This window comes from Lingula anatina, chromosome 5 (assembly GCF_051362555.1).
Source record: "Lingula anatina isolate TDL-2025a chromosome 5, LinAna3.0, whole genome shotgun sequence".
Taxonomy (NCBI): Eukaryota; Metazoa; Brachiopoda; class Lingulata; order Lingulida; family Lingulidae; genus Lingula; species Lingula anatina.
In genome coordinates, this window is record NC_141771.1 from 18,932,710 (window position 1) to 18,958,569 (window position 25,860).

The following is a 25,860-nucleotide window of genomic DNA, read 5'->3' on the forward strand; positions in this document are numbered from 1 at the left end:
TGTAGTTCTATGCTCATCATCAATTAAAAACCTAGGTCTTGGATCCAACATAATCCCCTTGATCACAACCTAAAATATATAAGCATTGCCCTCAATAATTGTTGACACGTGTGTTTGAATTTATACAGGCAACCCTATAGGCTACCGAGGGCACGTTGTCTCTATAATTACACGCCTGATGGACGCAGCAGTTGCCATTACGTTATATACAAGGTCCTAGTAGACAACGAGAGGGTCCGAGTAGACAACGAGTTGGTCCGAGGAGACAATGAGTGGGTGAGCATAGAAGCGGGTTGCGTGGCCGCGCCAAGGATTCCCTGGTAGACGTAATGACGGATGTCCAGGCGTTTAAGGCCAAAGTTGTAGGTCAACTGGAATCTGAGTTTGTGGGATATATTCTGGAATCCGAAGATCGTGTGAAAAAAAGGAACAACTACAACAACGACTGAATGTAATGAGTGTGTTTCTCTTGCAGATTAAAATTGAAAAAACTTCATATGATAGTGCCTGGTATTTACCTTGCAAATTCCGCCTTATTGCGGCAACTTTACGAGGCATAATTCATTTCTTAATCATATTTTGAATTTGTATAATTTTTGATGAAATCTTTGATTTATCTAATGTCAATTTTTAACAACGCACTCTATTATCATACATTTATTTGAAATGATTTTAATATCTTAGTTTATATACTGTTATAATATTAATAATAACATATTAATAAATACTTATTCATGTATTTACTACAATTATTACTATTGCCAAAAGGTGCCATGAAAATTGAAAATTACAGATGACAAAAATTGTCTTCCTAAATGTTACTGGTTGAAAGACTTATAATTCCTCCTTATGCTGCTTATCATAAAAAGATAACCGAGGCCAGCGTTTTTGAGAAATAAATTTAAAAAGATGGCAGCCCCATTGAATTTGGATTTTACATTGGATACAGCAAAGGTCATCACAGATGCACGATTTCCCACATAATATCTCTTAATGTTATTTTTATCGTAGATTTACATGTTAACTTAATTACTTGTGTCACTTAACCTACAAGTCATATTATGTAACATCTATTTCATGCCCAGTGTAACATCCAACAGTCAGTACCTCTGCTCATTTTCATAAAAATGCAACAATGACAAATACACTGTATATTGAGAGAATCTGACTAGTTTTATTTTATTGCATATTTTCAACAATTTGAATTGAAATTTAACTGATTAACACATAGTTGAGGTAAATAACATAATGTAAATAAAATGTTTTCAAATAAGGGAGAGCAAAAATAATACGTATCATATTACTACAGTTACTGACAAGGCAACCAGATGATGTCGTTTGTTGAGTGGATTGTTCCTTGTTATCAGCAATTTTTGCTTGTTTCTTTGTCGGAGATAAAAAAAAATCAAACCAGTTAAAAAATTATTGCATCGGCCGGGAATCGAACCCGGCCGCCCGCGTGGCAGGCGAGCATTCTACCACTGAACCACCGATGCTTGATGTCTCACTTCCTGCCCCCCCCCCCCCCCCCCTCATCCCGCCTCTCCCCCCATCCCCTTCAAACCGCAGTGTTCAACGGTTGTCAAAGCCTGGGTCCGGTTGGGCAACACTTTGAATATATCACAAGATATTAAAGACTGAGTAACCAATGTTTCTTTTATTGTAACTATTAATAAACATATTTATTTCCGTGGAATGCAGTGATTTACATAATCACAGGTAGTCCTATCTCTGCCATGGCCACTCATAGATGTGCGTGATGACAATGATAACTGACACAGGTATTCTTGTTACGCGTTCAGTGTATTTTGAACACGGAACATGTATTACATACTTCCTTTAAACAAAAGATGTCCTAAGAGGCATTGTTTTTTATTATTATTTTATTTTAATTTTTGAAACTACTGCCGACTTTTCCAACACTGTCCCTTTGGCGCATTTATTAATTTCTAAATATGTGTTATTTAAAGGTAATTTAAAGAAATTGTTGCTCGACCCGTCCCTGTATTAAGATTCTATGTTAAATCTAAAAAATATTATAATTTACCTCTAAATGAATGGCGAATGATTTACAAAACCATCTGCTTTCCTGGCTAGCACATGTAGGTCCTAATGCTCTTGTATGAGTTTCAAGAAGTTTGCAAGTTTTTATTTATTTATTTTTTTTTTTCATTTATTTATAACCTTGGTCTCTTGAGGACCATCAGTCTAGTACTGGTACAAATCTTAGAACTACTATAGTTACCACAACTATAGGGTTAATACAAAGAATAATTATAATAGTAATAATCGCAATCATAATCATCATCATAATAATAATAGTACCTGTAGTAAATTAAATATATGAGTACTTGAATAAATAAACTACTAAAATAAATCAAATTAAATCAAATTGAATCAAATGAGATCAGATTGGATCAAATTAGATCAAATTAGATTAGATCTCATGCCGAAGACTTCCTGCTTGGCTAAGATATCGTGCCAGGTTACATAATACTTTCTTACTTGGAAGAAATTCAGCAGGAGAACCAATTTGAACACCGAGGGTCTATTGCAGTAGAAAGGTTTGATGAACCTTTTTCTTAAATCTAAATAGCTTGAGCAACCCAGTATAAAGTGGAATTCGTCCTCCACATCACTGCAATAGGAACATTTTCTTTGTGAAATAGCGATTTTACTGTATCTGCCCGTTTCAATTGCAAGTTCATGGGATGATAATCTTTTTTTACTAATCATTTTTTTAAACTGGAGCGGGATTGATTTTGTAAGATAAGTTTGAGTAGTAACACGGTCGATGAGGTGTCAATATAGCCAGCACTTTCTCGAGTCGTTAATCTCTGACAATATAGCTTGTTGTTTAATATCCATTAGTTTTTGATATACTAGAGATACAATAATTTTATATCATAATTACTTGGATAGTGAAAAAAATCATTAAGACCAGTTTCTGTAAAAACATCATGAATCTTAGCAGGCCCGTAGCCAGGGGGGTTCGGGGGGTTCGAAAGAACCGCCCCTTTTGCTGGGAAAAGGTCCACTCTGGGTAAAATTTGATCTAGGTGCATTAAGTTTTTATGGGAAAAGGTCCACTTTTTCAGAAAAAGAACCCCCCTTTTGAAATTGCTGGCTAAGGGCCTGCTTAGAGAGCCAATTGCCACAGGATGGTTTAGTCCGGAATTCATACTCAAAATATTTAAGGCATTCTTTTAGAATGCAATTATTTGTGTTTCTCAGTTTAAGCCAGTATTTAACCATTCTTAATTTCCAATTGGTTACCAGAGATCGCCAAGTCATGTTCAAGTAAAAAGTTTCCCATTTTGAGGGTTTGAAAGCTTTACCACGGCACTTGACAATAATTCCTTTACAGTTGTCATTGTGGCGCATCTTTAAGCTAATGATAAATAAATAAAGAATAAGTATAATAATTAATGTTTCTTATTGCTGCTCATTACAAGGAGGGCACCTTAATATCTTGTTGTATTCTAAATTTTTCGAATATTTCATTGGTTCTCATTTTTAAACTATTCTGTGTTATTTTACATGTAACATGTATCGGCGGTTTCTTTACGGAGTGTTTGGAGCATTAGGCCTACTAATTTAGGGAGGTTTTTCACTCTCTTTTTTTTTATCTTCAAATAGGCCTTGGCAAAATTAATAAATAACAATGCAGTTCTGAAAAAATTTACACAAATGTGCTTCGACAATGCAGAAGCGCGAAAGTCCGCTGAAAGGCAGGTGCAAGGTAAAAGCACAATCACGGTTGAGACAACAAGTCGTCCTTGGCTAACCTCGCGTCAGGTCCGATAATTTACGAGATTTAAACGAGGGTGGAGCATCTCGTGCTTGTCTCATTCAGTTAGCAGCCGTGCCTGGGTGTGGGTTATAGGAGAAGATAGGACAGAACGTACGGCAAAAACTTGGGTGTAGACGACAGTAGTACAACGTAAGTTTATGCACATAGTACTTGTGGGGATAGTACTTGTGTGTGTGTGTGTGTGTGTGTGTGTGTGTGTGTTTTTTTTTTTTTTTTGAAAGAGAGAGAAATGAATCATCTAGGCAAAAATTCTCCTTGGATATGTCCTTCATGGTGTTTTCACGGCAGTTGAAAGGGATTTTTTTCTCTAGAACACCAGAACATGAACATGTGATAATGCACTTAAATGTTTTTTTTTTTTTTTTTTTTTTTTTGAAAGCAGTAAGCCTGACTTTGTTAAATGGGCCACAGAATGTTGAAGCCCAACATGGTCTGCCACATACACTCTTCCTGATGGGCACAGCTTTGGCGTGCATGGGTCTTCCTGAACAACTTGCCTGTACTGATCATACTAGTACACATTCTCCTCATCCTCTCTCCCCCACTCAACAGCAGGTACTTTAAAAGGCTGGTCTGATGGATTAAATATTTTCTGTAGCAGTGCATGTAGAGGACAGCTTGGAAACAATAGATGCAGTTATTCTGCCAGTCCTTATTTCATGCCATGTCGAGGATGAGGATTGAAACCTTGTTGTCTCTTCAACACTTTTAATTTCCTCAGGGGATATATATCATGTTTTGCATAAAGGTCATTACATAAATGTCATCAATCATATTGTCCTTGCTAAGGGTCGTGTATTGTTCCTTGTAGAGAGTTCTCTGTTTGTATTGAACCATGGTAACAGGGCCAAAATCTTCAGAATTTTCTTCTATGAGAGCCTCATTGTACTGGCTCCAAGCACTAAGTCCGACTACAGCAGTTCCTAGATGTATAATTGACTGTAGAAATCTGTGCTGTTCCTCATAAAGTGGCTGGCCGCGGCATTTCCCTGTGGACTCTTGTGCTCCCCCTCAGCTTTTTCTTAGCCTCTTCACTGTATAGATGCAATGGGGGCTGGTTCAACATCCTTAACATAGCATTCATTCCACTGACATGGCAAATCAGTCCAGGCAGAGGGTGTGTAACCTAGTCTCACTGCGGCTTCCACTTTATACAGCACCGCTCTAATGTGTGAACACGTCTCCTCCAGTCTACAAAAGAAGAGAGCAAAAGTTCATAACTTGTACAGAATTTGGAATGTCATTTCAAAAGGCCTTAACTGTAAAGATTAAAATAGTGACTTAATTAAGAGTTGCATTTTCTCTTCAGACAGAGGAAACTTATGGGCACTTGCTTAATCATCTAAAATTTATTTTCAATGTTTTAAAGGCTAAAAAGTGCAATGTATGGTTTTAACATTATGAGATTTAAACTACTTATATGTACAACAAGAATCACACCTGAAAATGATAATTACCCTGCCATTCAATTGCAGTGTGCAGTAATAACTTTGCCATCTTTGTTCAAGGCCACCCATGGGTGATGTGGTCCTCTGTCACACGCCATGAAGGTTTCTCATCTGCTTTAAGGATAAAATCCCCTCGACCAGTCTTGTAGTGATACACCATCTGTGCCCAGCCAGAGAAGAAAAAAATATATGCATCTGAAGACTTACAGTTTTCCATTGCTTCTGCGGAATATAGACCTGTCAACAAGATGAATAAAATATATATATATAAAATTATGATTTAGTAGATCGAAAATTGTAAAGGTCTTCCATTGCTTGAATAAATATAACCTGGTTTAATTATTTAACTAAATAAGACTAGACACTAACATATTCTATTAACACTTGGAAAATAAAGGGCAGGCAAAGGACGTTTTCATAAAGACACGTTCAGCTTATTCAGCTTATATGAAACAACAATGGAAATCTCTATATTTACCCAAAGATTTTTCTTATGGGGAGATTTGATCAAATAATGATATATATCTCCATAATATGTAGCTGGGCACTCCTTCATATCATTATTCCACTTGTCAGCAGGTTCTTTGAAGGGGCACTGATCAATCCCAACCAGGTTTAACTTCATCAGCTTTTCTGTCCTGATTTCATATCATGTTTTTGTGTCATGATGTGCATGATTTGTGGCAATATTGCGGTCTTTATAGATAAGATTAGGTCACTATGTCTTTTTTTATATAAGTGTAAGTTTAATGGAAAAATGGCATTTTTAACACTAGTATATGACTTCTTCAAGTAAAAACATCTTCTGTGACAGTGTTTTACTGTGTTAGTGCAGATGAGGTAGCTAGAACACCTCTAATGCATTCTACATTTGCATGTAAGTGCAGATAGTCAAGATCGCCTCTAATGCAATCTATATTTGCAAAAGTGAACAGTTAGTTGTTGGAGGGTCAGAGGTCCAGCTAGATGAGATGACAGGTACCTGGACTTCATGTTGTCTACCTGACACTGTGTGAACAGTTAGTTGTTGGAGAGTCAGAGGTCTAGGTAGATGAGATGACAGGTACCTGGACTTCATGTTGTCTATCTGACACTGTGTGAACAGTTAGTTGTTGGAAGGTCAGAGGTCCAGCTAGATGAGATGACAGATACCTGGACATCATGCTGTCTACCTGACACCATGTGAACAGTTGTTGGAAGGTCAGAGGTCCAGTTAGATGAGATGACAGATACCTGGACATCATGCTGTCTTCCTGGCACTGTTAGTTGTTGGAGAGTTCCAGGTAGATGAGATGACAGGTATGTTGTGATTTCACATTGGTTTCAGCCTCCCTTGGGACTCTAAGACGTCTGTCCTCCTCAGTGGAGTCTAGACTGGAGTTGGGATCGATATTATTTGATCCCACACCAAGTTCAGCCTCATCCAGTTGCGTTTCCACCTCCATAGGCTGAACCAAGCCACTCCCATCAACCACCTGGGTAATGTTTGGGTCTTTCCCAAGCCTGAAATCATATGTCTTCTGTCCTTCAGACTCCACGGAGGGAGCAGACTTCAAGACTCACACAGGTGGTGTATAATTCTTGGGAAGGCACCAAACATTTTTCTCAATTCAGTGTTTAGACACAAGCCCCCTGGATTGTAATTGGTAGGCCACCTGCTGCAACCATGACAGAGACATGACATACCTACCTGGGGCAGTAAGCTCCTCTTTATAGATGGTAGGCATCCCTGCCATCAATGTTTTGAAATATAGGCTTTGATCTTTTCCAGGCAGAGCCTGGGACAAATGTTGGATAAATTGGGCACCAGGGACATCTATTGGAGACCCATGTTGTAATCTTAGTGAATTTTCCTTCACAACAGGTGCTGCTTCTGTGATGGTATTGGCCATATCTGTAATAACAATAAAAAATGATGATTAGATTTAACAATGTGCACATTTGTATTTATCAATGTTAACAAATTGACACAAGTCCGTGATACCATTCATGACAATAGTCACACTGAATCATAAATCTTGCCCTGGTAAGGCTCCCTGCAAATACAGTATGGTGTCAAATCTTCTTCTTCACTGTCTATCAATTGCTGAAATTGTTGATCAGAAGTTACATATGCTGTAATCCATGAGGGTACATTTCTGTCCCTACAGGTACATGGACTTCATGCTGTCTACCTGACACTGTGTGTAAGCTGAAAATTCTGGTGCAAATTGCACTCTGATGAAGTTGCCACATAATAGGTAACTTTGTTGTAATGTATCATTATCTTAGGCTATGTAAGAAACAAATATATAGCATATTGTTGATAGGTCACAAATAGAATTTTTTTTCAAATTGGTTTGTCTTTGTTGAGCAGTTATTTCCCACCCCTTACCAGGTACAGTGTTAGTGATGGCCATATTATTTGATAGACACTGATACTGCAGTTGTTGTCAGTTATATGAACTTTGATTCAGAAAACTAAAACAGGGGAAAAAAGAAGGTTATTGGTGGTAATTGGCAGCTAGTGCTTTTGGTGACATCTGCAGTAATTTTAGTCCCAAAGGGCTGTTTTTTTTTTTTGTTTTTTTTTTTTTTAATTCCATTCTGGTGATTCCTAAGATTGGTCAAGATTAAATGTTGGGTCCCATGATAAATGTTCAGAGTTTTTTTTTTAAACCTAGGCTCATGTCTGAAGATTCTATGTTCTGATAGTTCTGCTGTAGACTTGGTATAGGTATGCCTGTTAATGTAGCCATTTTTGTATACACTAGCATTTAAATTCATTTCCTTTAAATTACAAAACTCTAGGTAGGGATGATATGTTGATTATACTGTTCTTAATTTTGTTTAAAAAACCTGAGGTCAAAGATGGAATGCCTGTACTGTAGGGTTCATTTCAGATGGTTTTATTTGAAAAGGCAGTTTCTTAACTGGCCTGAACCTGTCACATTGCCAGGTATCACATTGTTAGGTGTCACATTTCATATTCCTTCATAAAGCTATCAGATGTCACTGTCAGGTGTCACTGTCAGATGCCACTGTGTCAGGTGTCACTGTGTCAGGTGTCACTGTGTCATATGCCACTGTGTCAGGTGTCACTGTATCAGGTGTCTGTCTTGATAATGTCTATTTCTTCATAAGTAGGTGTAATCTTCTGTCTCTTTTTCCAGCATCACTATTTATACGACATGGTGGCTTCCGAGAGAACTGATTCGCAGGCTGGCTGCATGAAATGGAAGGGTAGGCACACCATCAGGAGCATCCCTTTCTCTTACCCTCGTGTACAAAACATGGAATGTGGCAAGATTTATGATAAATGGAATGTGACAAGCCAAAAATGGGGAACCATGGTAACAGGTAATTACATGGCCTCCTTCCCTTTCTCCATGAAGAAAAACTCGCCAGTTATCACCCCTTGTGTTTTTTTTTTTTTTTTTTTTGGGGGGGGGGGGGGTTAAGTAATTTTTGTCTTGTTGACTAGTTACTGTACTTTCTCTACTTCCCTCACATGACATCACAAAAGTGCACTTCAAGTAGTTACAGCCAACTGATGTGCCTAATATAGCTTAATAGATACAGGTATTTTATATTAAAATATTTTATTTTAAAATATTGTTCCTGTTTTTTTTACTGCTGTAAGGATTAACATGTACAAGCATCACAAATATTGAAACAGATTTGGCAAAGTTAATATTGTTTTTATTTCTTTCAGTCTGGAAATAGTGCCAGTCTCAAAAGTAATTGCTGTCACCAGTCTCCCCCACAATGTAAGTACATTTGAATTTCTTTCATAGTCCAGTGACCAAATTAGCTGGGACACTTGCCAGCTAGTACACCATGATTTGTAATTTTGCTTACAATCGATTTCATCAGTTATAAAGGGATAACAACTGTTCCTTTTGGTAAAAAAAAAACAGATTTTCCTGGGACGAACAACAAGTTTCCCATATTTATACCCATTGTTAATTAATCCATTCCTACATTAATTTCTATGAGTTGTTTCAGTGAATTTGTTGTAAAAAATAATCTTATAAGAACAGTTGTTATCCCTTTAAGATAAAATGTGTATCCCGTCACAAACCCACTGTTCCCAGTCAGCCACTTGTGGTCATGAAGATGTCTGGAGATGTCACCAGAACACTCCCAGTATGGCTTTAACTCCATACAAACTTCCCCTGGTACCAATTAATGAGGGGTTCACTGTAGTTGATGTTTTCAAGACATTTGTTTGCAAATATTACATGTATGCATAATCAACCATGTAATTATCATTATATATATTCCTGTTAGCAATAACCTTATAAATTAGTAGCTATTAACCTACATGTATTAGCTATAACCTACTTATAAGCATCATTTGTAACTGATAGAGGATACCAGGAGAGGCATCATTTTTCACACTGTTAATAGTTTCCTTACATTCTTCACTAGTTATATCCCCCTCACAATGCTCTTTATCTGTAGAAGATAATATAGGTACATCTTGTAAGAAGTCTTCAAGATTTGCAGATCTAAATATAATCTTTTTAGAATATAGCATGCCATAATACTTATTTATCATCTGTTGACTTTTTGTTTGTTCAGTTATAACTCTGTTTTCTGATGATTAAAGGGCAATTATACACTTGTTTTTTGCTCTTGTATTCTCAAGATTAAAAAAATACTTAGTACTACTTTTTTCATACCATTGGACTTTATCTTATTATTGCTATCTATCAGTTTTCGCAAGGAATTCATGTTTCACTTATCATTTTTTTACCTTGTTTCTATATTCTTTCATTGTAGGATCAGTACAGCTAGTATAGCTTGCAAGCTTCATTAAATTTCATATGTGCCTCTTTTACATTATTCCTCTTTTTGTGAAGCCAGTTTTTTTGCCAAATTTAACGGAAAAGTCGTTTACTTGCACCTTAATGTAATCCCATAAACTCTGTTGATAATACATTAGTTTTGGATACCTTTTCTATAACATTATTGATCCAGTTATTCTTTTTTTAAAGAAACTGTTATTTAACTTCCAGAAACACCTTTGCTATTTTTGTTAAATGACAAAATTAGGATTGTTCCTCTATGATCAGAACCTTTGCTATTTTTGTTAAATGACACATTTAGGGTTGCTCTTCTCTGATCAGATGTCCACCATATTAAAGTGTGTTATACTATTTAACATTGTTTGATTAACAAATATACAGTGTATACACCTTGCAATGTCCTTGGTCTTATGCAACCATGTATAAATTTTTTCATCCATATTGAAAAACCTCCACACATCTAATAGATTATTATTTTTCAACCAAGACTGAAAGGATTTAATATCAGTTGTTGGGTGATTTTCTCCTGAAAGTGTGTCTTGATCAGGTACCAAACAACACCTCCAATCAAAATGTTTATGATTACAGGCCTCAACATAAATTTTTAACCAGGTTGCCCCAGGGCAACCCGCCACATTTTTTACTTGCCCATTATTACGGAAAATTTTGAACCACTTGATATGCAAATTTGTATCATTACATTTTTCTGATGTATAAAAAAATCAAATGTGTTAATTTTGTCATCTTTGAGTTTTTATTTTTTCTAAATCCATGAACAAGTGGATTGGCAATCCTGACAGTGGTACCTGTCACAATGAGTCTGACAGGTTAATTTTCAAATTTGGGCCTCCTTGACCTTTGTGACCACAGGTGCAGAGCTGTTTGTTGAATTTCTCTAATGATGGCCCGTCAATAGAAACATTGAGCAGATCTGATGCAGTGTTGGTTTTCAAACTTGACTTCCAGTCTGATTTGATGAGCTTCAAAGCTGAAAATCCCCTTTCACACACAGCTGAAGAGAGCGGTATAGTTAACAATATGTCAACCAGGTGGAGGACATTGTTGTATGTTTCTCGTTGGACATATAGATTTGTTATTGTTACCTTTGTCAGTGTCCTTTAACCCAGGAAACATACTCCCCCATGCCGCCACCCATCCACGCTTTCTTTTTACTTCGTATTTTTTCTGTGACAAAGGGTCTGGTGGCGATCTTTTAGTGGGTGACGATCTTTTAGAAAAAAACTTCGTCAAGGACGACTGCGCCATTTTGTCGTCGTGAATGTACGCAAAAACTAAGTATGCAAAACAAAATAAAATAACATTTTTATTGAGTATTAACCAAATCCAATATATACAAAGAGTATTAAGTCAATACAATATAAGGTTTATTCAAAAGTAAAAATAGAGAAAGTTTATATCGACCACGCTAGAAACTTCCCTTCGCTTAGGAATACGCTAACCTTTATAGCATGAACTATTTGAATACATTATATTGCACTTGGCGCATCTGACGCAATCGTGCAACGCTTTGTTTGTTGACAAAAAGCAAGTGTTGCAGTTTATGAGTGCGTCGTAACTTTATCGTGCAAAAGGGAAAAACACGTGAAAAGTTTCAATATTTTAACATTAGATGTAACACTGCACTGCCGATAGGAAAAAAATCACTTGTCCGTCGGGCAACTGGACGTAAAATTTACTTGCCCGACGGCAGATTTTAGTTGCCCCGGGCAATCGGACAACTGTTTGTGTTGAGCCCTGACTTATTCGTTTTCGTAGATGTTATTGCCCCGAACATTGGAAAGGGGTTAGCAATTTTAAAAATTTGACAAGGCGTCTTTTAGAGTGTATCCATTGATTTTTAGCAGCTTACACGTCATGTTGTAGACAGCAAAATTGATACCTATATAAATCTTAGTAACTGCATTGTTGCGTGGCCATGAGCTATGCTGGTTATATTAATATCGTTAAAGGTTGTCAGCACACCACCACATTCAACACTTAATATAATAATTTAATTTCTAATAATTTAAATCTTTTTTGGAGCTGATGTGCCCCCTGTTTAATGCAGTGTTTCTACTTGACATGGTCGCTGCGGTCTCTATATTCATCACATCAGAAACGTGATGAAACAGGAATGATTTCAGAACTTTACAGATCTTTTTTAATTTAAATTGTTCTTAATGAATTGCCTTGGTATACGATGATGTGCAGGAGAAATTAAGACACGATTATCGTGTTGAGATGAACCTTAAATGAAGATTTTGAATATGGTGCACATAGTATACAGGACTTAGCCAAGGTGAACATATTTAAGCGTTGTAAATAAGGGGGACGTGTTCCGAGTTGTATGTGAGCTTCATTGACAAAATTTACGATCTCTCTCTCTCTCTTTTGCTGATTACGCCTACCTATCTACAGTATAAACTGTTAAAAGGCGGAACGAAACATGTGCATAGTAGATCAGAGGGATCCCCTCAGGTTGCAAGCCCTTGCATTGCCTGATTAATAACACAAGCGACATTTAAGCTCTAATCCCAATAAAGGATTCGTGAAGTTAAAATGAAAAAAGTCCACTGCAAACGGTGGTAAAGTTTGAATTTTTGAAATGTGCCGCTCACCTTACGGTTGTGTTACAAGCCTTCTGACACACCGCATTGGATGATTAAGTGTTAATGGGTTCGGTAATGTCACATTACCTTTATCATTAAATAGATATTGTGAGATTACCCATACCTACGTTACAGCTAAACTACCTACGTTACGGCAAAACAGGCAAATACACATACATCAAACACAAAACAGCACAATACATCAAACACAATACAAACAACAAAAAAACTTTCAAAACATATTTACAAAATATACAAAATTATTTAAAACAATTTAACAAAATATACAAAATTATTCAAAACATATTTACATTGAAAAATGTTAAATATGAACAAACAAAATATTTAAACAATTCGGAAATCATAAATAGTTATATACATATTTACAAAAGCCTTACTTTCAAACTTTATAATTTATCTAATTACATTAATAGCCCGAAGCTCTACCCTCATGACGTATCACTTCGGGCAAAACCTTTTGAATATGATCAATGTATTTGACGCACTTACCTTGGTCTACAGTGCGCCAAAATTCCCGTATCCCGTCTGCCAGCTGTTCTTTCGTCTTTGGCTTCGCTTGGTGCCGAATGTGATATTTCATCTCAGCCCACATCAGTTCTATTGGGTTGAGGTCCGGACTCTCCGGTGGAGTCCGCAACCAGTTGACGCCGTTTTCCCTCAAGTACTGCATGGTTGCACGACTGGTATGCATGGGTGCGTTATCCTGCATGAAGCGATGGCCTCGGGGGAACCTAAAAGAATGCAAGCCAGGGTTAAATATTGTCGGAATATAAACGACACAAAAATCGTTGGTTATAGAGAGATCAGTTGTGAGATAGCGCAGGTGAGCGGCATTCCGCTGTCGTCAAAGAGCGCAAAAATCGATGATACCAAAAGTGAGCGAGGTGGCGCACTCCAAAGCTGTCACCCTGAGAGGCACAATCTCTGGGACGGTACCCAAACCCTCGTCAAAGATATCAGGTATGTGTGTCATGGCATGGACCTTGACTGCACCCCTTTCAATATTGGGGTTACTACATCCAAGGACCTGACATTTTGTCATTTTGGGTCCAACCTTAGCCACTTTTAGGCGAGGCCCCCCCACAGACTCAATCCTAATAGACTGTAAAACGACTATCTTGGTGGGTTTATTTCTGTATTTGGGTTACAATATTCTGTCTGAGTCTCTGGTATACTGGTTTCTATCTCTGCACAGTCCCCTTCGTTCTCTTGTCTACAGTTTTCTCAACCTCGGCCGTCAACCTTGTTTCCTTAACTACTTCCTTCAATCATACTCTGTCAACTGCCGGCTATGGTCAGTTGCTACCTTTTTATCTAAAATGCAGGGAGTTACATGTATGTGGGAGGCTGTCCTAAGTCTTATTGGTTACTCTTAGTTTGATGGACAGGTGACTCTGGTCACCTGACTTGTAATTATTTAAGTTTGTTTAATTACAACCGGTCTCTTGAAGACCTTCCAGTGGAAGAGACGGATAAACTGATTACTAAGTAATGTAACATCCTGGAAGTGCATGTTGAAAAGGCTCGTGCAAGAGTGAATTACTGGTGTAATGTTGTGTAGGTGCAATTAACTGATTTGGCTAGATTCAGACCTGACTGGCAAGTTTTCTTGTCTCAGTCATCTGCCACATGGAGTGGTCACTCACGTTCTTGGCTGAATAGCTGTTTCTTGCCCATTGTTGGTGTGTCCCTCGGCCATCTTCACTGAGTGCTGGTTTAAATCTCTCCAACGATAAAGATTTCCAAACAGAATCGTGTGCAAGCTTTCACCAAATTTGTACTGGGTTCTTCAACATACAAATAGCATGACACCAAGAGCATAGTAATCTGCTTTCCACAAGGCAGGGCAACCCCTAAGTACCCCTACATTTAGTCATTATGCCCATAACTGTATGCTTTTATTGTCTATCTTACCTTCCCACCATTAATTCAAATAGCATGACACCAAGAGCATAGTAATCTGCTTTTCGAGAGGCAGGGCAACCCCTAAGTACCTCTAGGGTCATGTTCTTGTAGAGGGTGAAGTTCATTAACTCCACCCCATGGATACTCTCCCCAGCCGCATTGAAAGGATGGACGGACCCCAGATCACACTGTTAGAAAGAAAACATCAGTTTTAAAAAATTGAATAAAGAAATAAAATATTGCGTTTAAAAATAAGTGTTGGGCATGTCCAAAACATTTATGATTAATTTCTTTAAAAACCTATTTTACTCTAAGGGCTCTTATATCCGCCTTCAGAAGATTCAAGGTTCTGTTCGATTCACAATTCCCATTTTGGGTTATACCCATGCAGAGAGAAAAGCAATATAAAACCATAGTTTTAAAATATCTACTGTTTATTTCCCGGGTGTTGCCTGGTTTTATATCTGAAGTATTGGCCTGACAGACTGTGTGGTCACAAATCATCTTAACATTAGATAACTTAAATTCTCCTAATGAAACTGGTGCTTAAGTCACAGATCTCTGAAAGGATCCTCACTGTCATCTCTTGCATCAGAAAAACCCAAAAGTCACCCTCCTCATCACTGCTAAACAAAACATCTGGGACAAAATTGGTTGGACAGGATTCCTCCCCCTTCAACGCGCTGATGATCCCAGTTGTTTGGTTGGACAGGATTCCTCCCCCTTCAACACACTGATGATCCCAGTTGTTTGGTTGGACAGGCCAATTCCTCCCCCTTCAACACACTGATGATCCCAGTTGTTTGGTTGGACAGGCCAATTCCTCCCCCTTCAACACACTGATGATCCCAGTTGTTTGGAATGACTTGACAACCATTTCGGGGCTGATTTTGTTCCATGCTGACGCCACCCATGCAACAACGTCCTCTTTACTGGCAGTTGGCAATTTCTCAAACTTTCCCTTTGTTTCCATGGCTGACCGTCGCATGCGCTCCATCAACACTTTCCTCAGGTGTACCTTGAACAGTCTATTCAAGGACACATGTACGTCTAGGGGCTGGGCCCTAGTTGTACAGCCCCCAGGGATGACAGCCATGGTGGCATTGCCTTTACATGCCACCTCCCTCACTTTCACGGTTGTATGGGCAGAAAACACATCCTGGATCATTAGGGCTGGCCGTCTGTCCGTTTAGGGCCGCAGGATGTATTGGAGCCATTAGTTTGAGCTGGGTGTGGGAGGTTTATAGTGGGAGTCATCTTTGGTCCCAAATGTAGTGCAAATGTGGGCTGTCACTCCTCCAACAAAACTTAAGGGTGGCTTACAAATCCCTACGTGCCTTGTCATAGTGTATGGCAGATATCCGTTGTTATGATTAGGCCAACTGTCCTACTTTCACTGTATATGCTAGATTGTCATCAATTCGCCCATAGTTAACAGCTTTAATTGCCAATATGGGGGAGTTGGATGTAGCCCATTGGAATTGATTAATGTTTTCTAACTTAGCCTTCTTGAGCCCACTCCTGATAATAACTTGTGTTCCTCCCTCATTTCCCACTACTTCCTCAATATTTTCTGTTTCAAAGGCCTGCACAAAATCCATAATCTGCAGTGCTTTAACTGATATGGTGTTGAATAAATAGTTGGTGGGGTTTAAATCTACTCTCTCACCTTAATAGTTTCTGCTTTGAATGTGATAATGCTTTTTTTTTAATTCAGTAGCAAATAAATATACAGTTTTTGGCTTATGAATCGCACACACACATATAGTACATACATTTACATACTTGGACTCTCTTTCTTTCTCAGTAAAAAAAGGTTGTACAGTTACAGTATTGCATAAACGGGCAGAAAGTAGAGATTGACAATTCATGTTGCTAACCTTATAATTGAAATTCTAAGAGGTATATCATTAGCTTGTTAATTGTCAATTAAGTTGTAATATGCAATCAATATTTTCCCATTTTCTTTTAACATGTTGTTTTTTGCCAGTATACATATATAAAGAACATAAACAAATATTTCTGTAATAATTTACATATTGTCTAGTTCCTTCTTATGTTGGGATTTCCGTTTTCGTTCTACATAAACCAATATATTTCTTAATTATTAAGATAAGTAGATAAAAACCTTCTTTATCATATGCTTGCACAAGCCCGAGTATAAAAATCTCTGGAGATCTCTCAATAACAGTACCTAAATTATCTTTTACGGAACAAATGACACAAGTCCAGACATTCTGTACATGAGGAATGTGATAATACTTAGACTACAACCAAAAATGTCCCTAAAGTTGTTAATTTGTGTTGGAGACAACACTAAAATTTGTCTTCTCTTGACTGTCAGTTCTTCAACAGTAATGAGGTTAATGTTATTTCTTTTTACAAAACACTTGGTCCTTTTGGATGACCTCTTGTAGGTTTTTGACATGTTTTGCATCTTGGAACAGCCTTTGCGGGTTGGTGAAATTCACCAGATCTGTACAAATCTTCACATATTTTAAATGTGTCCATTTGTTTGAGCTTTTGTGTGTAGGCATGTTGGTAATTTTCTGGTCGGTAACAGTCTGACTGTCATTGAAATATGACAAGATCAGATACAAACCAAGTGTCACCTTCAACATTGGGGGTTTGGTACTGGTCTTTAGTCTGGCAAGCAATGTCTCATAACTGTTTGGTATGGTCCAGCCAGGGATGGTTGTGAAGAGGGAGAGGCATGGAGTCTTTTAGGAGCATGACAACATTTTCCAACTGCACGCATGCCCAAAACACTAGCCCTTTTTATTTAAAAAAATACCCAGTTCTTCTGAGGTCAATGTCCACCCTTCCTCAGACAAGCTGCCGCAGAACACACATGCCCATTTCAATTCACTTGACCATCCCGCTTGGCACCTTGTTGATTTCTCTGTCAGCCGTACCTCATCCCCAAGCTCAGGTGGCACTGACGCTTTGTTGCAACTGGCTGCAGTGCCAAATACTGTATCCAGTACAAAAACACACCAGACATCTTCATGACGGAAACTAGTGGTTGACTGGACTGTTTTATTTTTTCCAGCACCTTTCTGTATGACATGGTGGCTTCTAGGCAGCAGCTGGCTACATGGGCATGGCTTTTATTAATAAAAAACAGACAGTTAAAACCAGCGAGAACATCCCTAGCCTTCATCTCATCCACATATGCAACACATGGGATGTGGCAAGTTTTAGGACAAGTGAGATTTACACAGCCAGAGACGGGCAGGTAATATGATAAGCAGTATTATTACAGTATTATTTCAGTAATGTAACAAACAAATTTGTGAAGAACCATGCTCTAAAATGATATTTTGCTAGCCTGCAATGTTTGAAACAAATGATTATCTCCCGCAACTGTCATCTTTTTCTTTATTTTGACAGTATTATTATTTATACAAATATATATAACATATATAAATATATACATATAAATAAATTTAAAGCATTTTCAAGCTGTTGTATTGATTATGGATTCTTCATGCTGCAGTTCTTTGTCAATTAATAAAATTGTTATGCTTTCAGTAGTATCACTTAAGAGATTTATATATACACTTGGGTTTTTTCCTTATCTGCTTAGATAATGTGGAAATAGTGTCATGTTATGAAATAATACTGTTGCATTAAAAATAAATCTGGGTGAATTTGCCAGCTTGATTATATAACAGCATTACTTTTGGGTTGAAAATTGTGATATTGAATTCTAACATACTCACCTGAACCTGAACAGCTAACAGCACTGTTTTAACACCCACAACAACAAATACTGTAAACTGATCCAGAAAATTTTCTTTAAAGTTTTTACTTTCGATTTTATCACAAAAGATCTGAAATAATGTCTTTGTTTAATGAAGCATTATGATTAAGGGTTCATATCTCCTATCACTTTGTTACAGAGCTACATTGGATACACTGTATATATCTCCTATCACTTTGTTACAGAGCTACATTGGATACACTGTATATATCTCCTATCACTTTGTTACAGAGCTACATTGGATACACTGTATATATCTCCTATCACTTTGTTACAGAGCTACATTGGATACAATGCAGTACACTTAGGCTTCGTTCACATGGAAAGTCTATTTTCTAAATTCTATTTTCTATTCGCGGTATGTTTAGTGATCACGGTCTGTGCCCTGAATGTCCCGCAGCGTAATTACTGGCAGCGCGAGCCAGTTACTATAAGTTACTATAAGTAACTGGCTCGCGCTGCCAGTAATTACGCTGCGGGATTTTCAGGGCACAGACAGTGATCATAAGATACCGCGAATAGAAAATAGATTTTTAGAAAATAGACTTTCCATGTGAACGAAGCCTTATTCTTGTACAAAATATAGTTAATGAAAATTTTTTTTTAAATATTTTTTTTCAGCAGTGTCCAACAAGAACTATTAATGTGCCATTTCATGCTAATGCAATGGTTTAGCTATAACTGGTGCTATTAATGTCATTTACTTATTATTTCAGCCCCAGCCAGCAGGTATCCCATGTTGGTACATCTCTCTGGCCCGGCTCCTAGGAGTATTTTTGTTATATTTTTGTATATGATATAATATATAGTATTTGTATATTGTATTTTTCCAGGACTTAGGCCCACTTCAAGGAGGTCCATGCCCAACATTCCTTGATTGTCTTCTAAACAGAGGAGGAAGTTACATGTGGAGAATTCTTAAGATATTCAAGAGAGGCTACAGGTAATAATTAGATAGTTTTTTATTTTAAATTGACAAAAAACATGTTTTGGTGCTATAAATTTAAATCTTTTGTTTCAAACTGTCAGTAAATAATTGAATAGAGTTGTTTCTGTGGAACACAAACAGTGTAGGTTGCCCTCTAAGGGCCCATTCCCAATGTAACTACTGTTCTATGTAGATAGATCCAACTCCATGGGGACTCACGCTGAATGCAAACAGATTAACATGCCTCCTCCTGGCATTGAATAAAACACAGAAAAAAGCTGGTGATTATACGCGTTTGTGGAAACAAGAGAAGGCATGTTAATCTGATTGTATTCAGCCAGAATTTCCGTGGAGTTGGAGCAGATATATATAGAATGAAAAGTTTCAATGGAATGGCCCTAAATCATTATAATAGTGTACAAGGCTACTTCTAAGTTGGGTTTGTTTTTGGAAAAATTACTGACTGCTGCTTCTTTATTGTAGATTTTTTCTGTTGAGGTTTTGACTATGGTAATTGACTACGCTACTTATTTTGGGAACAAATTATTAATGTATTACGTTTGTGTTATGTATGCTTACAAGTTTTTTTATGGGGCACTTTACTATTTCCTTTTCAGCTGGCAGAAGAAAGGGATTAGAGTTAACAAACATTGTAACTTTCATCACTGGACTGATGGACATTCAGTTTCTGGGATTTCAGCGCCAACCAAAAGTCACATTCTCTTTTTCTAAGGACATTTTTATGTACAGACACAGATGTGTCTGTACATATTGCCATCACCTGCGTCTGTCGTCGCCGATCATGTCGCCGTCGCCGTCGCCGTGCACTTTCAGCGTTAACACGATAAGTGGAGGGCAGTTTTACTTTTTGGCTATATATTTACAGAGCTGACTAATATTCATAAAACGCAGGTCAAGTTCGAAAATCGGCATGATCGGGCCATTATTGTAGAATTAATGCTGTTTTTTCACTTTTTAGCATATATGCAATACTGTTAACACATTTCAAGGAAAACCGATAGGCCTGTTGTCATGAAACTCACAGGAGTAATCAATCTTACTGAAACGCAGATCAAGTTCGAAAATTGGCATAATCGGGCCACTATTTTAGCAGTTATGCTGTTTTTTTCACTTTTCAGCATATGTGCAACACTGTTAACACATTTCAAAGAAAACCGATAGACCTGTTGTCATGAAACTCACAGGAGTAATTAATCTTACTAAAACACAGGTCAAGTTCGTAAATCAGCATAATCAGGCCATTATTTTATAAGCTATGCTGTTTTTTCACATTTCCTCAGATTCAATTCTTAGGCATGTTAACAGTCTCATTATTTAACTAATAAGATTCATAAAAGTGTTTGTTTGACATTTCCTGCATCTTTACAACATTGTTAGTTGATTATATAAAAATGATGGTAAACTTGTTATCATGTATTGTATAATAGAGTTTCAAAAATGGAAATAAACTCATATCATTGCATTTTGTCAGATTCATTCATTCACTATGTTCAGAAACTCAGAATGGAGGAAATTGGACATTAAACACTGTTCTATTGATATTTTTCCCATCTCATCTATTTTCTTAGTTGATCATATATAAATGGCAGTAAATTGTTAATTTTGTTATATGTTAAAAAATTGTTAAAAATGGAAAAAAACACATTTCAGGACAGTGCTGTCTTGTCTACATTTTGGCATTTTCAGGGTGTGACTTTGAAGTTCCTTGGGCCTGAAGACCTTTGCTAAGAACATTTTCTGAATATCCATGATACTAATATTTTATTATTAAAAATCGATGGTAATTATCCTGTTAAACATTATGTAATATTGCATCAAAATTTGAAGAAACCCCTATTTTGGACACTGCTCCCATGATGGCCATTTAAGGAAAACCATGTCACTTACTGTTCTCAAACTTACAGGAAGAAACATGGGACTTAAATAAAGCTTCAGTGGGCAATGCAGTCTATTTGGTAAATTTTTTTGGCAGTTAAACTGTTTTTTTTTTTTTTTTTTGTGAAAATTTAATTTTTCACATATTGGCATTTTCAAGGTGTGACTTAAGAACCTCCACGAGCTTGAAGACCCATGCTAATCACATTTTCTGAAAATCCATGATACGAATCTTTTATTATTAAAAACTGATGGTCATTATGCTGTTAAGCATTATGTAATATTGCATTAAAATAGAAGAAAACACAATTTTGGGTGCTGCTGCCATGATGACCATTATGGAAAAACCATGTTACTTATGATTGTCAAACTTTCAAAAAAGAAACAAAGGACTAAAATGCAGCCTGAGTTGGAAAAGCAGTCTAATTGGCTTCTTTTTCTGGAAGTTATACATTTTAGTGAAATATTCATTTTTATCATGTTGGCATGTTCATTGTGGGACTCTAAGCTCCCATGGACATGAAGCCAAATGGTAATCAAATTTTCTACATGTCCATGCTATTTATAGTCAATAATCAAAATTGGTGATAATTATTCTGTAATTTATTATGTAATGTTACATCAAAATTGACAAAAATCTTTTTGCACTGCTACTACAAACATGATGAAAAGAAAACTGTGTTACTTATTATTATTTTCAACTTACAAGTATGATTTGTAGGATTGGCATGCAGTTCAAATAAGAAAGCCAGCTCAAATGGGATATAATTTATTATTGAATTTAAGCAGTTTTATGTGAAATTTTCATATTTCTTATTCTGGCATTTTCAAAGTGTGAACTTAAACTCCCTTGGGCCTGAAGCCTTATGCTTGTTACACATTTCACTTACATTGGTATTACCTGTTGAGCATAATTAAAATTTGATGTTGAATTTGCAGTTACACATAATGTACTTTTGCATCAGAATTGACAGTAGCCTGTTTTGTGCATTGTTATTGTCTGCTTTTTGTCTGTACATTTGACAGCTTTGCTGCCTTGTTTTGCATGCCCACAGAAAATATAAACTGGTATTGTGTGCACATGCATTGAACTTACAATTGCCCTTGCTATGAGGCGAGAAACATCACAAAAACAACTATTTGATTTGTGGGACTTTTCTATCATCACACATTTTGGACTATGTTACACTGAGTGTATTTACAGCTGTTTCTCTGTTAGAATTGGATTAAGATTATTCACTGAGATGAACACTTTTTGTGGTGGGGAATGAGAACTTCCAAATGTCAAGTTCAATGGAAAGGGAAAGGTGAAGTTTTTGGCAGGCAACTATATATATATATATATATACACACTGTGCATGATGTCAGTCTGTAAACAGTGCCAAGTTGAAATTTTTTTTATTTGATATTTCCTGAAATATGTCTGAATATTACATAAACAGTATCTTTTATGAGTACAAATAATACTGTTTAACAAAACGAGAATATAGTGTAAATTATGGATGCAATTTAGGAATTTACTTTGTTCACCTTTGTGAATGTTGAATGAGACTGTATGTTCTGTCTGGATAATGAAAGTATATATATAGACAGGCTTCTGCCTTGAACTGCCAATACTCTCTTGCAACCTGTGAATACTGCATGGACTAATACCAGACTGGCAATATAGAGACAGCAAGCTGGCAAATGATACAGTTAAATCCTTCACCTCATGAACATGGTTGGAATAAATAGTATTGGAGCCAGTGTGGATGACTACACCTGAAGTGCTTTGTTCATGCTGTAAGCTTTTAAAATACAGTATGCATGCAAAGACAGTGGGGAACTCGAGCGATGTCCATGTTTTTCTCTTTTTAGATGAAGTTAGGCAGTAATAATAATAATAATAATAATAATAATAATAATAATTCATAATGAAATCAATATGAATTAAGATACTCATACAAATTGTGGGATGACATATGCAGTTGTGTTTTGTTAAGTTAACCACTCTTCTAAATTTAGTTAAAGATGAATTAGTAATGCTAGATTTAGGATTCAAAGATCCAAGTTGGTATGTGTTATTTTGTAAAATTTATTTTATAAACAAAGTAAATGTACTAAATATTTCACTGTGTTTTTATTTGTTCCTTTTATGGCTTACATTTGGCTCAAAACTTCAAAGTGCCCCCTTATACATATTACATACAAACACAAAGTCTAATATTTCTCCAAAAAAGTAATAATCCAGGTGGCTATAAGGTCATACTATTATGTTTGGTCAAAAATAAGATTCATTTCTAAATTGAATTATTTTGTAAATATTGTCTCTATGATGTTTTATTCAGAGTTGTTTATTACATTTTGTAAAACCAAATCCCAAATTGAAAAAAGTGCATGTTTATCCCAGAACGTGTCGAATTATAGCGAGAATTCCCTTGGAGATAGATCGATCTACAGTTAGTATGATAGAGTCTGGGAATTGTCCCTAAGTAACAAGTAACGGCTGGTTATTTTGCGGAGGTATAACCATCTGACAGTGTACGGACAGTGTTCTCTGTCATACAGGGGTCGCTACTAGGGCTGTATTCCCAGAGCTTTTAGATCGATCTATCCCCGCGGGGAGTCTCACTAGATTACTGTCAGATAATCCGGCTTAAATGTCCGTCCCGCCTACTACAAGCTGTAAGGGGGTAATTAACTTTCGTGTCCGCTCGGCTGACAGCATTTTAGCGTGAACCCCCAGGGAGTTAGGTCGATCTAAAGTAGATCGATCGAATCTCTGGAAATGGGGTCTGAGCTATTTAAAATTGCTGAATCGACCCGAATTTTGAGTTAATCAGGCGGAACACGTTCTCTGCCGGACATACCCATTGTATTTGTTTGTGAATCCTTTTTTACACCATGGACAAAATTACGAATACGTGTATATGTCCAAATTTACACCAAGGTGTTGAGAAGCGTGTATCCATCCCTTCTTCTGTAAGAACCTATACTAGAGACCCCTGTAATATCATAGGGTGTATTATTACTCTCTACAAGGGCCACAGATGAGCTCTGAACATAAAGCGTTCATTTTCCTTTGTGCCCAATTTTTGTCTGCATGTTTTGGAGGGTAAATCCCGTTTTTTTTGTTTTTTTTTTCAGCACAACCCCGGTGTTTTTGTGGCGCATTAGCACCCCACCTTTAATGATTACATTTTGATTACAGTTATATTTTCATTACATATTTAAACAGTTAAACCTTGCCGCAAAATCCTCATCTTCCTCTGTGTGGAGTATTACGGTGACTCCCTTTCTCGTGTAAATATTAAACCTAGCTGACAGGTTTTTCATTCCTCCCGTATTATAAAATAATATTGGCATTAATTTTTAATAATTTGTTGACATTAATTGATATGAAATACTTAACAACTTGGCTCCCATGAAACACCTGCTTGTTCTCGCGTGCACGACTAGAAAGCTTTCTTGCCCAGTTTTGGTTGTGATTGAAATATGTTTTATCGAATTTTTAATAAACCAACAAAATATTTACAAGAGCGAGGTAGCGGTTTGTTTGTGAAAAAAAGGAATGGACGACGCACATGAAAATGTCTAGAGAGTTGTTTGGTAATATTTTTGTTTACAGTTATATTTTTGTTTCCCATCCACTTATTATCACAGGTCCTTGCTAATATTTAGCCCCGCAAGAATTAAACTACTTACATAAAACAACAACACGAATGTCACCTTTTATGAAGATGAATTAGTATTTATGTATTTATTTATTATTTTGCAGAAAGTTGACTTTGACAGTAAAAGAATCTGTCAATACTCCACCCATAATGCCAAAACATTTATTAGAACGTCAAATGTCATATTTCTTTACTTGAATCTGTTTTTAAATTGGTTTGTTTTCTTCGTTTTACAAAATAGTTTGTAATCTAGAGTATCGTATTATACATGTTGAAGGGTTCAGAAAGAGAACTAGTCTTGGAAACAGGTTGTAGATATCCTCTTGAAATATTTTGTAAGTTAATTATTATCCTAACTTCAGATTTGAGCGCCCTCTTTCGGCGTACTCACTGTTTCACAGCGAGAAAAATCACAGTGCACGATGATTGACGTTTGTTTATATAACCTGCCAATCAAGCTGTTATTACTTGACAGTAACTATCAAAACTAACTGAATATGATTGGCACCTTGTCAATCAAAGGATATAAAAGTTTAAGCTTTGCATGGTCTGAGACTAGAGTGTATTGAATGTGATTGACGTTTGTTTATATAACCTGCCAATCAAGCTGTTATTACTTGACAGCAGCTATCAAAACTAACTGAATATGATTGGCACCTTGTCAATCAAAGGATGTAAATATTGGAATTTTACATGTTCGGGGAGAAAATTATAGTAATTGTGTTTGAAGTTTGTTTATTAGACTGTCATTCATAGTCGTGTGAGCTTGACAGCTTCCTTCAAAGTTGAATTAGCCTGTTTGAATTTGATCCATACCTGTCTATAACAATGCTACATGCCGTAACATTCTGGAGGTAGGGGGCATTTTATTTGCCTTTTTTGCAGCGCGTTAAAAAATGTCGGGTTCTTTATTTCAACCGAGAGACTACATGAAAATTAACAACGTGAAAGAGTCCCGGGTTCTTTCACAGGCGTTTTTAATTGTACTAAAAATCAGTTGTCATTCCTTTTCTGGATATGATGTAAC

General features: G+C 36.7%; 2 protein-coding genes and 1 long non-coding RNA gene across 19 annotated transcripts in view; 2 read left to right on the top strand and 1 right to left on the bottom strand.

Annotated features, from left to right (window-relative positions):
* The window catches only part of LOC147761792 (uncharacterized), a 28,880-nt gene extending 28,141 nt beyond the window's left edge, over window positions 1–739 (top strand). Inside the window, exon 3 of the mRNA XM_087012649.1 lies at window positions 129–739. Coding sequence (XP_086868775.1) covers window positions 129–324 — 196 coding nt within the window. The 3' untranslated portion in view covers window positions 325–739. The remainder of the gene's footprint in view (window positions 1–128) is intronic.
* Window positions 1–25,860, bottom strand: part of LOC147761788 (uncharacterized) — a 256,913-nt gene that overhangs the window by 170,729 nt on the left and 60,324 nt on the right. The window lies entirely within an intron of this gene.
* LOC106162473 (uncharacterized) overlaps window positions 3,713–25,860 on the top strand; it is a 138,026-nt gene continuing 115,878 nt past the window's right edge. For 2 of the 16 annotated variants that reach the window (XR_015334644.1, XR_015334643.1), the window contains exons 1-2: window positions 3,798–3,943; window positions 8,415–8,601. Coding sequence is in view for 13 of the 16 variants with exons in the window: in XM_087013707.1 (XP_086869833.1) it covers window positions 17,688–17,828; window positions 19,190–19,299; window positions 19,902–20,016 (366 nt within the window). In the remaining 3 variants the exon portion in view is untranslated. Of the gene's footprint in view, window positions 3,944–4,172; window positions 6,562–7,412; window positions 7,503–8,414; window positions 8,602–8,956; window positions 9,012–9,300; window positions 11,129–17,642; window positions 17,829–19,189; window positions 19,300–19,901; window positions 20,030–25,860 lie in introns of those variants that run through there. The other 14 variants (XR_015334642.1, XM_087013710.1, XM_087013707.1 and 11 more) reach the window with 14 other exon arrangements.